The sequence below is a fragment of the Lepidochelys kempii genome, chromosome 10 (assembly GCF_965140285.1).
Source record: "Lepidochelys kempii isolate rLepKem1 chromosome 10, rLepKem1.hap1, whole genome shotgun sequence".
In the NCBI taxonomy this organism is placed as follows: Eukaryota; Metazoa; Chordata; order Testudines; family Cheloniidae; genus Lepidochelys; species Lepidochelys kempii.
Window position 1 is genome coordinate 42,151,860 of NC_136389.1, and position 17,027 is coordinate 42,168,886.

The following is a 17,027-nucleotide window of genomic DNA, read 5'->3' on the forward strand; positions in this document are numbered from 1 at the left end:
ATGCTGCCACCACCAAGCGTGTTAAACAAAGAACAGGGAAAGAGCCCACTTGGAGACGTCTTCCCCCGAAAATATCTCCCCAAGCCCTACACTCCCTTTCCTGGGCAAGGCTTGAGAAAAATCCTCACCAATTTGCATAGGTGAACACAGACCCAAACCCTTGGATCTTAAGAACAATGAAAAAGCAATCAGGTTCTTAAAAGAAGAATTTTAATTGAAGAAAAAGTAAAAGAATCACCTCTGTAAAATCAGGATGGTAAATACCTTACAGGGTAATCAGATTCAAAACATAGAGAATCCCTCTAGGCAAAACCTTAAGTTACAAAAAGACACAAAAACAGGAATATACATTCCATTCAGCACAGCCTATTTTACCAGCCATTAAACAAAAGGAAATCTACTGCATTTCTAGCTAGATTACTTACTAACTTGAGTTATGAAGAGCATTCCTGATCTGTTCCCGGCCAAAGCATCACACAGACAGACAGACCCTTTCCCCCCCCCAGCTTTGAAAGTATCTTGTTTCCTCATTGGTCATGTGCCAGTTAGGTTATCTTAGCTTCTTAACCCTTTACAGGTGAAAAGGTTTTGCCTCTGGCCAGGAGGAATTTTATAGTTCTGTATACAGAAAGGTGGTTACCCTTCCCTTTATATTTAAGACAGGCTCTGTGCTTGGTTCAGTTGTGATCTAATGGATCTAACACACGACTAGATCTCAGGAGGCCTGGCTTCTGTTCCTGACTCTGCCGCTGGCCGGCTGGGTGACCTTGAGCATGTCACTTTACCTCTCTGTGGCTTAGTTTCCCTTCCAACCCTTTGTCTGTCTTGACTGTTTAGATTGTGAGCTTTTGGGGGCAGGACTGTATTTTACTGAGTTTTTGTACAGCACTTAGCACAATGGCACCCTGATCTTGGTTGGAGTCTGTAGATGCCACTGTAATACACATTATTGTTGTTATTTATTATTGCATTTGCTAAGCAAGGTGAAGGGATAGCTCGGTGGTTTGAGCACTGGCCTGCTAAACCCAGGGTTGTGAGTTCAATCCTTGAGGGGGCCATTTAGGGATCTGGGGAAAAAACTGGGGATTGGTCCTGCTTTGAGCAGGGGGTTGGACTAGATAACCTACTGAGGTCCCTTCCAACCCTGATATTCTATGATTATTGATTTGTATTACCATAGCACCTAGGAGGCCCGGTCATGGCCAAGACCCCATTGTGCAAATGCAGAACAAACAGTCCCTGCTCCAAATTCCTGACAATCCAAGTATAAGACAAGAGAGAACAGCTAGGGAGTACAAGGGAATAGTGAGACAATACTGGTCAGTGTAATTGTGGAATAGTCTCCCAAGCCTGTAATGTTTAAACCATGCAAAACTCTGTTACATGTGTAATAGGACACAGGCCTGCCCAGGGAGGGAGAAGGGCTAGCTGACCTTGCCTGTGGAGAAATGTAGTGATTCTGTGATATTGAGTACCAGGGAGATGGAGGGTGAGCTTGGGGCAGATATAAATGTCCACGGAGATGTGAAGAGGAGCAAGTTAGTACACTAGCCTTCTGCCTCTGGAGATCTGGGTTCTAGTTCTGTATGGGCCATTCAGAAGTGAAACAGTGTTTGGTCTCAATCTGATTCAAAAGCCAGCACTAAATTCACAGCAGTTGGCACCCTGGAGGTGCACTGGTGGAGCTGTGTGAGGGACTCAGAACTGGCAATGCAGGGGCTGTTTCCATGGGATGACTCAGGTGCACTGAGTTTTCTGTAGGAAGCTGGCATGATGCCTATTGGTAATTGTGCTCTGCCACAGCTAGACAGAACTGTTAGTTTCTTCTCAGGATTGGATTACGACTGAGATAGCAGGGGTGCTCCAGGTCAGAGCTGAGCTGTATTGACAGAACCAGGACAGGGTGCATGCAGGACTGCAATGCAGGGGTAGAGATGGGATCTGTGGGTGCTGCACATCAGGACTTAAGAGTATTGGCCAAGCTGTGTGGTTGCCCATTACTGGACCAGTAGGGAATGCAAACTGAGATGCCTTGACAGAACTGTGTGGGACGCACGGCTATAAGCCCCTTGCTTTTCTGAGTGCTAGTGGCTGCCAGAACTCAACATCATTATTCCAAAGCCTAGAAGAGCCCATGAACTGAGAATGGAAAGTCTCAAGTCAGCTCTGACCTCCTCCACCATTAATAGACGAGGTGATGGGCTGCCCTTAGATGTGATGTGCACGTCAGCCTAACAGTACTCCAAGCAAACCTCCCCAAATGCCTCCCCTGGCCCATTATTTTCATCAACTGCTCAGTCTGAGGTCATTGCTGATCTAACCAAATGGAGCAAAAGGTCATTCCCAAGTGACCAGCATGAGCCTTCCGTGCTCATTCCTATTGGGGGCCCATCCAAGTGAAGGTAACGGCAGACAGGCAGGCCGTGGGGTGTGTGAGGGCAAGTGAAGCTCAGCCATGTACCTGTTCTGAGGACACGTAAAGGGGGCTTTGGTCTCCTGGGTGGTCCCTGACACTGCCTGGGGTTCTGGGTGTTAACCTGGCAGGAATGGGCACGTTTGTTCTTCAGTCAGGTGAACTCTTGGCACTGAGCTGTTAGCATTCATTTGGCAAGAGCTGAGTAACCCTGTGTTGTTGCCCCTAAACTGAAAATGAAAATGAACAGTTTAAGCCTGAGAACACAGAACGGAAGAGGTTGGGTCTGGTCTGGTTGGGCAGGGGAGTCTAATGTGGGAACAGGGGACAGATTCTAGTGGCAAGAATATTGGTGAGAGCTTCTGTCTCTGAACTTTCAGCTGGGAATCCACCCCGAGCCCTCTGGACATGAGATCCTGGCTGCCAGTACCCCACCCAGCTGCTGGGAGGCACGATGGAGGGGGGGCAGGTGTCTGCTGAGAGCTCAAGATAGGGCTGGCTGCACACAGAGCACATGTAGGGAGGAGAGGTGGAAACCAGCAGAAGGGCAGTATGGTGGCTGGGGAGCACCAGGCAGCTGGGAGAGAGCTAGGTGGGTGAGGTGGTAGGGAGAGGATCCTGGGTCACCAAGAATATGTGTCTCGGGTTCCTCTGTGCAACTGACTGAGGAGAAGTCATGCTTACTGTGCTAAGGGTTAAAACGTGTGGTAGCCATTTATGGGAAGTGTGGGAATGGGCTCTGAGCTCCTCTAGCTCGTTGGCCTCTGCATCACCTGGCTCTGCCTGACACAGCAGACGCAGGTCAGTGTGAAGGAGGCAGGTGTAGCCACCATCTGAGATTTGCTCTGACGTGCACAGGCGTCTGCAGTAAGATGACTGGAGGCAGCGGAGGTGCCCTTTGGCGTTGTGTCCCGGTAATGTCTTGCCTTTGCTTGTCTTTCTTCCTGCGCAGTACAAACAAGTGGAGCAGTACATGTCCTTCCACAAGCTCCCCGCCGACATGCGCCAGCGGATCCACGACTACTACGAGCACCGCTACCAGGGCAAGATGTTTGACGAGGAGAGCATCCTGGGGGAATTGAGTGAGCCCCTGCGCGAGGTAATGAGGGGTGCTCTGAGTGTTCATTGGGGGGCTGAGTGGGGCCAGGGCTCCTCTCAGCTCCACAGCAGTGGAGCTCATGGTGTGCAATGGCAGAGGCTGATACTGCACCAGCTGGCATGGAGACGTCACGGGATATGTGGGGTGGCGGTGGGGGAGAAGGAGCAGAGCAATAGGGCCTGACTGTAGCAGCAGCTGACCTAGAGGGAAGTCTGTCATTCCCTGGCCTCTGTCTGCCCATAATCCATTGCCATTGAGCAGAACAGTGCAGTCCGGGATTCCCCAGTGTCAGCCCAGCAGCCAGGACAGCATGTCTTGAGTCTATTAACCAGTGCAGTGCAGGGGATTAGAGCTGGTGAGAACATTTCTGACTCAATGAAATTGTCAAATGACACTGTTTTGTGGAAAACCTTTTGCAGGGACATGCTGGTTCCAGAGAAGTTGGCATTGGGAAGGGTTTCCGGCTGAGAGAGATTCTCATGTTTCATGGGTCAGTGGTTAGAGGCCCCGTCTGGGATATGGGAGGCGCAGGTTCTAGTCCCTGCTCTACCTGATTCAGAGTGATCTAGGGTGAAACACTCTGTTCTGAATCAGGTAGAGCAGGGACCTGGGTCTGATGCTCATTGCCCCATCCTCACTCCTTTGCCTGACCCAGGTTACAGAACTGGAAGTCGCTGCTTTCCCAGTCCCTATCTTCCTCCTGCGCGAGACATCTAAAAAAGAGGAGGAAACAAGTCACAAAGGGAAAAGAGCCCATGTGATGGAATGCCCCTGTGACTTTGAGTGGTTCTGCTGCTGGAGAGATCCCCAAATGTACCTCTATTATGCCCTATGCATGGGTGTTGCATTACCAGACTAGCTCTTTGCAGATGAAGGAGCCAATGCTAAAGCCAATGATCTGGCACCCAGAGTCATTCACAAGTTCATATGCCAAAGCAACAGCATTTTCCCGGACAGCCTGCCAGCCACACATGGTTTATTGCCCAGCACATGGACAGCCTCTCCCTCAACCCTCCCCCACACACACACAATTTAAACCTTGTACTGCCAATGCCCAGGTGGGAGTGGGCTGGAGGGGAGAGAAGAGCCTTTCTCACTAACACAAGGGAGCCTCAAAAAGGAAATTGCACAAGAAAGAAGAATCAGATTCCTTCTGGGAGTGGGTTTGGTAGATGACCTGCCTCAATTTCGCTTCACATTGTTTTCTGAGTCTGAATCGAAGTGACCCGGAGCAGCACAGTGCAGTGAAAAGCACTGTCATATCCTAAGAGGGTGTGATGCACTGGAATACACACAGGACGTATATTTTATGACAAAGGTACAATCACATTGTATTTTCTTCATCTGAGGCACTCAAACCAAAGAGGTCACAGCCTACCTGGGACACACTAACTGGTAGGCACCTATCCTGCCCACCTTCTCCCCACATAAAGCCCCCACTTGCCCATGATATTTCCTTTTCCGGCTGGCTGGGTACATCTGCCCAGTTTTTAGCATTTTGGAAGCAGGCCAGGACAATGCAGGACATAAGGCTGCCAAGGCGAGTTACAGCATTTTCCCACGAATGAGCCCTCTAGCTGCTTCATGTGGCATTTCACTGGTGCCACCCACAATGTGCATGGCTGCCAAAGATTGGCCTGTGGGGGAGATGGCTATCGGGTCCCAGGTTAGAAAGAGAGAGAGAGCATGTCGTGAATTCGAGCAATAAGACTGAGCTTCCAGCTTTAGTAAATATGGCTGCATTGAATGACCATCCAGGCCCTCCTAGAGTGCTGTTCCAGCAGGCACTGGATTTGTGTCCATCCTACGGTGGATCTTTTGGGAGAATAGTATCTTGGTTGGGGCTTTGGGAGGGGATCTCTGTAGGTTATTTCACCTTAACTGAAGCATTTCTCTCAGTGCGTGTCTCTGTCTCTTCCCCCCACCCCTCCAGGAAATCATAAACTTCAACTGCCGGAAGCTGGTGGCATCCATGCCGCTGTTTGCCAATGCAGATCCCAACTTTGTGACATCCATGCTGACCAAACTGCGGTTTGAGGTGTTCCAGCCAGGGGATTACATCATCCGGGAGGGCACCATCGGCAAGAAAATGTACTTCATCCAGCACGGGGTGGTGAGCGTGCTTACCAAAGGCAACAAGGAGACTAAACTGGCAGATGGCTCCTACTTTGGAGGTGAGAGTCAGTGACCCACCCAACTGTGCTGCTTGGGCAACAAGACCCATGGCTGTTCCCCAGGCAGTCCTCGTCTGGTTCATGTTAGTGCTTGTCATAGCCAGCACCAGACAGAACTGGAGCCTCTGTCACCTTGTCTGTCTGTCTCCACCTGAGGACTCTTGTCTTACACTTAAATCGTGAGCTCTGTGGGTCAGGGCCTGTCTTTTTGTTCAGTGTTAGGGCAGCGCGTAGCACAGCGGGGTCCTGACCCATGACTGGAGCGCCACGGCATAGAAGAACAATAATGAGATCAGGATCAAGGGGGGGGAAAAACTTTGTTAATGCCCTTTGTTAATGGTTATTTCCTCCTTGCTCCTTGTGCGGTTAGCAGATCTGCCAAACACAGGCCCTTCCTTATACAGTTACTTTTGCCTGGTCCCGCCTGCTGTCAGGCACTGTATTGCGGTGATGGATAGGGATCAGGCTGCATGGTGTTAGGTGCTGTACAAACACGGGGCAAAACGACAGTCCCTTGACAGAGAACTCGCTATTTAAATCTGACACAGGTTACCAGGGGAGCGGAGCACGCGACAGCAGTGAGATGAGTGGGAGCAGTATGATAAACAGTGGGATGGGATTTCATTGCCTGCCTGCAGGCTGTGGGGCTGGTGACTGCAATGCTCTCACTCCTAGGGCTCTGCAAAGCTTTCACCCAGAAACGCCAAACCAAGCAGACTTCACATGGAGGCAACTTCCAGCGCAAATATTAAACCTGCCGAAGCTGAGTGGACCCGGAAAGGATGGGCGGAGTGGGCCGCTCTTCCCCACCTCCTAAGCCCCGTGGCCTGCTCTCCACAACCAAAGGATCCCCCTCCATCTGTAACAGACCTTGGGACCCCCACCCCCGCAGGCCCGAAATTCACTAAAGAATCCCCTTTGTCCTACCAGGCTCCAGGATATTTGCATGACTGTGCAAACCCAGGCCAGTAGGATCCATTAGCTGGGCTCCAGTCTCATGTGGAGTTTCTGGTTCACATAGATCTGAAATAGCAAAGTGAAACTTGTTGGTTTCATCATGAAACAGCTGAGCTCTTGTAGCTCCTCCCTTTCCAGCTATGAGGCCCCCTTTCTCCCCCTAGCAGGCCATGGGGTCCCCTCACTCTTCTCACATGAGCACCGCACACAGTCCCCAGGACCCACATGCAGCCCAGCCTTCTCTTGCCATGGGTAGTTGGCTCTCTCCCCACGTTCCAGACCTTCAGAGGGTGGCTGGCTGACTTGTGAAGGGCTAAAATGGAGGAGACACCTGCTGACCTTGAGCCCTGTTTGGAATGGGCAATGGGTTCCGAGTAATCTGCACTCACCCCCAGAAATGCCTTTGGCTGGATTCCCTGATTGGGGGTGGGGGGGGAAAGAAGGATATCAGCTGTGGCATCAACAAAGCCTGGCGATCTTCCTGCGCCAGCTATACCCAGAGGCCAGTGGGAACAGGAGAGCACTACACTGAATCTAGTGGTACCCTTGCTCTCAGAGGGGCAGGGTCACATTGTCTGGACCCATCTAATTTGCTAGAGGAGAATGGCTTTCCTCCTGGTGGCAGGATCCATTAGAGCCATCTCCCAGAGGTGCCAGCTCTTTTTAAAAACAGATTTTAAAAATTATAGCATCAGTCAGAGTTATTACACTGCCGTAGTACCTCCTACGTAGGGGCAGATGCAAACGGGGCACTGGGGAAAGGCATCGTCCAATTACTTACATGCACACACATACACGCACAATGTGTGGTGCAGCCACAAAGTTGAAACCAGCAAAGAGCTTTGTGTGTTCTCTGCCAGCCTAAGAATGGTTATGCGAAGTTTAATTGCTTTAACCTTGGTAATAAAGGGGTTCCACTTGGTGTCCTTATCCTCTCAGTTAATAAGATCGTAGCAGATCCACCAATAACTTGTAAGTTTCTTTGCTTGCACAGCATCAACATGGGGGATCGCTGAACCTCCTGATGCTGAGTTACAGGTCAAATCAGAGACCTGACTGCAAATCTAGGGAGAGTTAGCTTCAGTGAGACGTGGTGTGACCTTCCACTCCCAGTGGGCCAGGAAAAGTGTGAGAGAGACAGTTCCTCCATTCTGAATGCACAAGTGATACCTATGATAAGCCACAATTACAGAACTTGCTGGCTACGTAGATCAGCTGAATCCCTGAGGTGCCATATTGTACAGCAGTTACTGCAATTGAGCCCTCTGGTATTTTGTTCGGTAAATGTTATTGCATAGTGGAACATTTATACCGTTAATGTGGAGGCAGGGATGTCGCTTAGTGACATGAGCTGCTTTTGTTTGGAGGCAGCGATGGTCCCTTCCTCGCTCTCCCACTCCCGGGGTTCTCAGGCTGTGTCTTCATTCCAGAAATCTGCCTGTTGACCCGTGGCCGGCGCACGGCCAGCGTGCGAGCTGACACCTACTGCCGCCTTTACTCCCTCTCGGTGGACAATTTCAACGAGGTGTTGGAAGAATATCCCATGATGAGAAGGGCTTTTGAAACAGTGGCACTGGACAGGCTGGATAGAATTGGTGAGTAGAAAGTATGAGGCAATGCTTCATCACCCATGTCCATGGGCTCCTTTCAGTGGCTGTTTCCAAGTGAGGGAAACCACACCCTGCCCTACCTTCTTCCACAGTCTCTTTTTCAAATGGGTAAAACCTCTCCACCCCATCACCTTTAGCTCCATTTCCAAGCAGATAACTTCACCCCCCAAATACCTCCATTTCCATTATCTCCATTTCCAAATGGCCTCTGTGAAGCACATCCTGCCAACTGTGCAATATTGTGCAGGAACTCCATATGATATAGTGTAATAGCCACCATGGGCTGGGATGTGGGACCCAAGAAATGGGGCTTAAGCCAGATTTTGGTTGGTAGTTGACATTGTGCAAATGCCAGGGGCTTCCCACTACTAAGAGAAATGGGCCAGAATCTGACATCCTTACTCTGCTAGCAATCCCATGGATTTCAATAAGTCTTTGTGCGGAATAAGATAGTACTCAGCATAAATCTGGCCCAGAGTTTGCAGGGACACTAGCTAGGGTATAATTACATGGACTAGCATTATTCGTTTTTACAGCAAAAACTGATCACCAGATGGGATTAGGAAGAGCCACACCCCTGTGATATACTATGGCACAGTGGGGTGTGGACGTGCCGGTGCTAGGCCTTGGACTATAGCCACAGAAAACAAGTCTAGCAGAGCAGACAGGATATGTTTTGAGGAAGGCAGGGGGCCAGGATGTTTGCTGATCCAAAGAAAGATCCCGCTATTGCAAAGTGATCTGCAGAACATAAAAGTTAAGCTTTATATGCTAATTAGCCCAATTATGAATGTATTTGCTATGATTAGATGCCTGATTAAACAAAGATGTGGGAACATTTACAGAACAAAGCCAAGGTCCAGCGTTGGTTTCTTGTAGGTGTACTAAGCTGGGAGTATGGCAAAATACTGAACCCCAACAGGTGAAAGGAGTCATAACTAAGGCTGATACACCCCAAGTTATTGTATAGATTCCCCCAACAGAGTTGGCAGCTCCATTGTGCTGGGTGCTGGACAGACACCTAGGAGGCGGGAGTGTCTGCTCTGAAAAGTGGACCATCTAAATAGACAAGACAAAGGAAGGGAGAAAGGAAGGGTTATTCCCTGTTTATTGCTGGGGAGCTGGGCACAGGGGAGATTAAGTGATTCCCCCAAGGTCAAACAGGTTGGCTGTGACAAAGCTGGAACTGAATCTTCTGGAGCCCCAGTCCAGTGCCGTAACCCCTAAATTGCCCTTTGTTAATTAGACCTCTCTTAAAAACGTGTGCTTGTTTTCACCAATTCCTAGAATCAAAATGGCTAGTGCAGTTCTGGGCAATGCTCTGGGTGGGCACGGAAGAGCTGGCAGGGGGTTCTGGGCCTGGCCACACCAAGAGGCATTCATTCAGTTCCGGGCATCGAGCTCCCAGAATGATATTGCAAATTGGAGGGACTGACTCTGGAGGAAAGAGTAAGAGCTAAATATGTGCAGCTTGGCTGAGCACTGGCTCATTAGGCCCTAATGTAAGTGGTGGCAGGTTTGTCACTTGGGACACTTGAATCTAGACTGAACAAAGCGCAAGAAAATGTGCTGTAAGGAGCTGTCCTGTCTTGTCCCCAGGGGATGGACCAGATGGGAGCTAGCAGGGCTTTCCCATTTCTAGTTCTGCAGAGTCTCTGAAAAGAGACTCCCTGTGATGGACACTTACGCTGACATTCAGCCTTGCAAATGCAAAGCTCCCAGGTTGTCAAGGTTCCTCCCCCACTCTGAACTCTAGGGTACAGATGTGGGGACCTGCATGAAAAACCTCCTAAGCTTATCTTTACCAGCTTAGGTCAAAACTTCCCCAAGGTACAAAATATTCCACCCTTTGTCCTTGGATTGGCCGCTACCACCACCAAACTAATACTGGTTACTGGGGAAGAGCTGTTTGGACGTGTCTTTCCCCCCAAAATACTTCCCAAAACCTTGCACCCCACTTCCTGGACAAGGTTTGGTAAAAAGCCTCACCAATTTGCCTAGGTGACTACAGACCCAGACCCTTGGATCTTAAGAACAATGAACAATCCTCCCAACACTTGCACCCCCCCTTTCCTGGGAAATGTTGGATAAAAAGCCTCACCAATTTGCATAGGTGACCACAGACCCAAACCCTTGGATCTGAGAACAATGAAAAAGCATTCAGTTTTCTTACAAGAAGACTTTTAATAAAAATAGAAGTAAATAGAAATAAAGAAATCCCCCCTGTAAAATCAGGATGGTAGATACCTTACAGGGTATTTAGATTCAAAAACATAGAGAACCCCTCTAGGCAAAACCTTCAGTTACAAAAAAGATACACAGACAGAAATAGTTATTCTATTCAGCACAGTTCTTTTCTCAGCCATTTAAAGAAATCATAATCTAACACGTACCTAGCTAGATTACTTACTAAAAGTTCTAAGACTCCATTCCTGGTCTATCCCCGGCCAAGACAGAATATAGACAGACCCACAGACCCTTTGTTTCTCTCCCTCCTCCCAGCTTTTGAAAGTATCTTGTCTCCTCATTGGTCATTTTGGTCAGGTGCCAGCGAGGTTACCTTTAGCTTCTTAACCCTTTACAGGTGAGAGGAGCTTTCCCTGGCAAGGAGGGATTTCAAAGGGGTTTACCCTTCCCTTTATATTTATGACACAGGTGCATGCATACATGTGTGAGCAGGCTGTGCTGTGGTGCCAAGCTCCATACCCATCTGCTGCATCTCTCTGAGTAGGCAATACAACTGCTGAAATCTCTCTCTCAGCAAAGCAGAGGAGAAAGCACATGTGAGCCCACAGCACATAGAATCATAGAATCATAGAATCATAGAATATCAGGGTTGGAAGGGACCCCAGAAGGTCATCTAGTCCAACCCCCTGCTCAAAGCAGGACCAATTCCCAGTTAAATCATCCCAGCCAGGGCTTTGTCAAGCCTGACCTTAAAAACCTCTAAGGAAGGAGATTCTACCACCTCCCTAGGTAACGCATTCCAGTGTTTCACCACCCTCTTAGTGAAAAAGTTTTTCCTAATATCCAATCTAAACCTCCCCCACTGCAACTTGAGACCATTACTCCTCGTTCTGTCATCTGCTACCATTGAGAACAGTCTAGAGCCATCCTCTTTGGAACCCCCTTTCAGGTAGTTGAAAGCAGCTATCAAATCCCCCCTCATTCTTCTCTTCTGCAGGCTAAACAATCCCAGCTCCCTCAGCCTCTCCTCATAACTCATGTGTTCCAGTCCCCTAATCATTTTTGTTGCCCTTCGCTGGACTCTCTCCAATTTATCCACATCCTTCTTGAAGTGTGGGGCCCAAAACTGGACACAGTACTCCAGATGAGGCCTCACCAATGTCGAATAGAGGGGAACGATCACGTCCCTCGATCTGCTCGCTATGCCCCTACTTATACATCCCAAAATGCCATTGGCCTTCTTGGCAACAAGGGCACACTGCTGACTCATATCCAGCTTCTCGTCCACTGTCACCCCTAGGTCCTTTTCTGCAGAACTGCTGCCTAGCCATTCGGTCCCTAGTCTGTAGCTGTGCATTGGGTTCTTCCGTCCTAAGTGCAGGACCCTGCACTTATCCTTATTGAACCTCATCAGATTCCTTTTGGCCCAATCTTCCAATTGGTCTAGGTCCTTCTGTATCCTATCCCTCCCCTCCAGCGTATCTACCACTCCTCCCAGTTTAGTATCATCCGCAAATTTGCTGAGAGTGCAATCCACACCATCCTCCAGATCATTTATGAAGATATTGAATAAAACCGGCCCCAGGACCGACCCCTGGGGCACTCCACTTGATACCGGCTGCCAACTAGACATGGAGCCATTGATCACTACCCGTTGAGCCCGACAATTTAGCCAGCTTTCTACCCACCTTATGGTGCATTCATCCAGCCCATACTTCCTTAACTTGCTGACAAGAATACTATGGGAGACCGTGTCAAAAGCTTTGCTAAAGTCAAGAAACAATACATCCACTGCTTTCCCTTCATCCACAGAACCAGTAATCTCATCATAAAAGGCGATTAGATTAGTCAGGCATGACCTTCCCTTGGTGAATCCATGCTGGCTGTTTCTGATCACTTTCCTCTCATGCAAGTGCTTCAGGATTGATTCTTTGAGGACCTGCTCCATGATTTTTCCAGGGACTGAGGTGAGGCTGACTGGCCTGTAGTTCCCAGGATCTTCCTTCTTCCCTTTTTTAAAGATTGGCACTACATTAGCCTTTTTCCAGTCATCCGGGACTTCCCCGGTTCGCCAGGAGTTTTCAAAGATAATGGCCAGTGGCTCTGCAATCACAGCCGCCAATTCCTTCAGCACTCTCGGATGCAACTCGTCCGGCCCCATGGACTTGTGCACGTCCAGCTTTTCTAAATAGTCCCTAACCGCCTCTATCTCCACAGAGGGCTGGCCATCTCTTCCGCATTTTGTGATGCCCAGCGCAGCAGTCTGGGAGCTGACCTTGTTAGTGAAAACAGAGGCAAAAAAAGCATTGAGTACATTAGCTTTTTCCACATCCTCTGTCACTAGGTTGCCTCCCTCATTCAGTAAGGGGCCCACACATTCCTTGGCTTTCTTCTTGTTGCCAACATACCTGAAGAAACCCTTCTTGTTACTCTTGACATCTCTGGCTAGCTGCAGCTCCAGGTGCGATTTGGCCCTCCTGATAACATTCCTACATGCCCGAGCAATATTTTTATACTCTTCCCTGGTCATATGTCCAACCTTCCACTTCTTGTAAGCTTCTTTTTTATGTTTAAGATCCGCTAGGATTTCACCATTAAGCCAAGTTGGTCGCCTGCCATATTTACTATTCTTTCGACTCATCGGGATGGTTTGTTCCTGTAACCTCAACAGGGATTCCTTGAAATACAGCCAGCTCTCCTGGACTCCTTTCCCCTTCAAGTTAGTCCCCCAGGGGATCCTGGCCATCCGTTCCCTGAGGGAGTCGAAGTCTGCTTTCCTGAAGTCCAGGGTCCGTATCCTGCTGCTTACCTTTGTTCCCTGCGTCAGGATCCTGAACTCAACCAACTCATGGTCACTGCCTCCCAGATTCCCATCCACTTTTGCTTCCCCCACTAATTCTACCCGGTTTGTGAGCAGCAGGTCAAGAAAAGCACCCCCCTAGTTGGCTCCTCTAGCACTTGCGCCAGGAAATTGTCCCCTACGCTTTCCAAAAACTTCCTGGATTGTCTATGCACCGCTGTATTGCTCTCCCAGCAGATATCAGGAAAATTAAAGTCACCCATGAGAATCAGGGCATGCGATCTAGTAGCTTCCGTGAGCTGCCGGAAGAAAGCCTCATCCACCTCATCCCCCTGGTCCGGTGGTCTATAGCAGACTCCCACCACTACATCACTCTTGTTGCACACACTTCTAAACTTAATCCAGAGACACTCAGGTTTTTCTGCAGTTTCGTACCGGAGCTCTGAGCAGTCATACTGCTCCCTTACATACAGTGCTACTCCCCCACCTTTTCTGCCCTGCCTGTCCTTCCTGAACAGTTTATAACCATCCATGACAGTACTCCAGTCATATGAGTTATCCCACCAAGTCTCTGTTATTCCGATCACGTCATAGTTCCTTGACATCACCAGGACCTCCAGTTCTCCCTGCTTGTTTCCAAGGCTTTGTGCATTTGTATATAAGCACTTGAGATAACCTGTTGATCGCCCCTCATTCCCAGTATGAGGCAGGAGCCCTCCCCTCACAGACATTCCTGCCTGTGCTTCCTCCCGGTATCCCGCTTTCCCACTTACCTCAGGGCTTTGGTCTCCTTCCCCCGGTGAACCTAGTTTAAAGCCCTCCTCACTAGGTTAGCCAGCCTGCTGGCAAAGATGCTCTTCCCTCTCTTCGTAAGATGGAGCCCGTCTCTACCCAGCACTCCTCCTTCATGGAACACCATCCCATGGTCAAAGAAACCAAAGCCTTCTCTCCGACACCATCTGCGTAGCCATTCGTTGACTTCCACGATTCGACGCTCCCTACCTAGGCCTTTTCCTTCCACGGGGAGGATGGACGAGAACACCACTTGCGCCTCCAACTCCTTTATTCTTCTTCCTAGAGCCACATAGTCCGCAGTGATCCGCTCAAGGTCATTCTTGGCAGTATCATTGGTGCCCACGTGGAGAAGCAGGAAGGGGTAGCGATCCGAGGGCTTGATGAGTCTCGGCAGTCTCTCCGTCACATCACGAATCTTAGCCCCTGGCAAGCAGCAGACTTCTCGGTTTTCCCGGTCAGGGCGGCAGATAGATGACTCAGTCCCCCGGAGGAGAGAGTCCCCGACCACCACCACCCGCCTTCTCCTCTTGGGGGTGGTGGTCGTGGAACCCCCAACCTCAGGACAGCGCATCTCATGCCTTCCAACCAGCGGAGTCTCCTTCTGCTTTCTCGCCCCAGACATATCATCTGGTCCACTCTCCGCAACGATACCTGGTTCCTAGCTGTGTAGACAGCAGTGCCTCCTCTAATAAGGAGCTGTAACATACTAACTGTGATGTCCCCATACTAACTGTAACTAGACCCACACAGAGAATAAGAACCCACTACTGCTACTAGCTAGCAGAGCTGCTTTATTAACTGAAGTGGGAGAGGCCTGGGCTGAAGGTCCCGGGTTCCATCCCTGTTGATGAACCATGGTGGAGGGGGTTGTTACATACTTTTGATGAGGACCATACATAACGAGGGAGAAATAGAGTAGCAGCGGAAGGAGCTTGCTGTAGCCCTGACATGATGCTCTGGTCCAGGTTCCAGCTGACCTCATGGAACCCACGTTTGCCACCACTTTTCTGTTTTAGGCCCCACCACTGACAGCCTGTTCTTTGCAGTGTGAAGCCTGGGAGGCGGCACAGGACTTGTGGAATCATGGAGCCGGGTGCAGACCCAGTAAGACCAGAGGCAGGGGCAGCGCTGATGGCGCCAGTCAGACCTATTTCCAATGACAATGCTTCAATAAAACACCAAATAGAGCCATTGTTTCCGCACCCTGCAAGCGCCACCCAGATGGCTGCTAGGGAGGGTGGATCAAATGATAAACTACTGAATAGAAGAAATAGTAATGGTGTTTGCAAGTATCAGTCATGCCAGATACTCAGGGGTGAATCCCAGTGTAGGTGGATGTGGATGTTCCCAAGTCATGTGGGAGCATCCCACCCAAACAGTGACAGGATTCAGGGACTCAGTCATGATCTACACATCAGCCCTGTCCAGCCATCATAGAATCATAGAAGATTAGCGTTGGAAGAGACCTCAGGAGGTCATCTAGTCAAACCTGCTGCTCAAAGCAGGACCAACCCCAACTAAATCATCCCAGCCAGGGCTCTGTCAAGTTGAGCCTTAAAAACCACTAAGGATGGAGATTCCACCACCTCCTGAGGTAACCCATTCCAATACTTCACCACCCTCCTAGTGAAAAAGTTTTTCCTAATATCCAACCTAGACCTCCCCCACTGCAACTTGAGACCATTGCTTCTTGTTCTGTCATCTTGCTCCACTGAGAACAGCTGAGCTCCATCCTCTTTGGAACCTCCATTCAGGTAGTTGAAAGCTGCTATCAAATCCCCCCTCACTCTTCTCTTCTGCAGACTAAACAAGCCCAGTTCCCTCAGCTTCTCCTCGTAAGTCATGTGTCCCAGCCCCGTGATCATTTTCTTTGCCCTCCGCTGGACTCTCTCCAATTTGTCCACATCCTTTCTGTGGGTGGGGACCAAAACTGGATGTAATACTCCAGATTTGGCCTCACCAGTGCTAAATAGAGGGGAATAATCACTTACCTCGATCTGCTGGCAGTGCTCCTACTAATGCACCCAATATTCTATTAGCCTTCTTGACAACAAGGGAACACTGTTGACTCATATCCAGCTTCTCGTCCACTGTAATCCCCAGGTCCTTAGCCAGTCAGTCCCCAGCCTGTAGCAGTGCATGGGGTTCTTCCGTCCTAAGTGCAGGACTCTGTACTTGTCTTTGTTGAACCTCATCAGATTTCTTTTGGCCCAATCCTCCAATTTGTCTAGGTCACTCTGGACCCTATCCCTACCCTCCATTGTATCTACCTCTCCCCCCAGCTTAGTATCATCCGCAAACTTGCTGAGGGTGCAATCCATCCCATCATCCAGATCATTAATGAAGATGTTGAACAAAACCAGCCCCAGGGCTGACCCCTGGGGCACACCATTTGATACCAGCTGCCAACTAGACATTGAGCCATTGAGCACTACCTGTTGAGCCCGATAATCTAGCCAGCTTTCTATCCACCTTATGGTCCATTCATCCAATCCATATTTTTTTTACTTGCTGGCAAGAATACTGTGGGAGACCGTATCAAAAGCTTTGCTAAAGTCAAGATATATAAATCCACCACTTTCCCCATATCCACAGAGCCAGTTATCTCATCATAGAAGGCAATCAGGTTGGTCAGGAATTACTTGCCTTTGGTGAATCCATGTTGACTGTTCCTGATCACCTTCCTCTCCTCCAAGTGCTTCAAAATGGATTCCTAGAGGACCTGCTCCATGATTTTGCTGGGGACTGAAGTGAGGCTGACCAGTCTGTAGTTCCCCAGATTCTCCTTCCCTTTTTTAAGGATGGGCACTATATTTGCCTTTTTCCAATCATCCGGGACAGGGCCGGCCCACAACATTTTGGCATCTGAGGCGGGGAGCTCAAATGATGCCTCCGTGTCCACCTGCTTGGGCCAAAACTTTGAAAGGTCTCAATTCTGCCTTCTTCCTGTTCTACTCCTCTCATGGTACTGCCCTGCTACCTACCCCAATAA

The 17,027-nt window shown here is 49.4% G+C and overlaps 1 protein-coding gene across 1 annotated transcript in view; it reads left to right on the plus strand.

The window, feature by feature from the left end:
• Nucleotides 1-17,027, plus strand: part of HCN4 (hyperpolarization activated cyclic nucleotide gated potassium channel 4) — a 169,143-nt gene that overhangs the window by 125,212 nt on the left and 26,904 nt on the right. Inside the window, exons 5-7 of the mRNA XM_073361426.2 lie at nucleotides 3,366-3,512; nucleotides 5,446-5,686; nucleotides 8,074-8,238. Of these exons, the coding sequence (XP_073217527.2) occupies nucleotides 3,366-3,512; nucleotides 5,446-5,686; nucleotides 8,074-8,238 (553 nt within the window). The remainder of the gene's footprint in view (nucleotides 1-3,365; nucleotides 3,513-5,445; nucleotides 5,687-8,073; nucleotides 8,239-17,027) is intronic.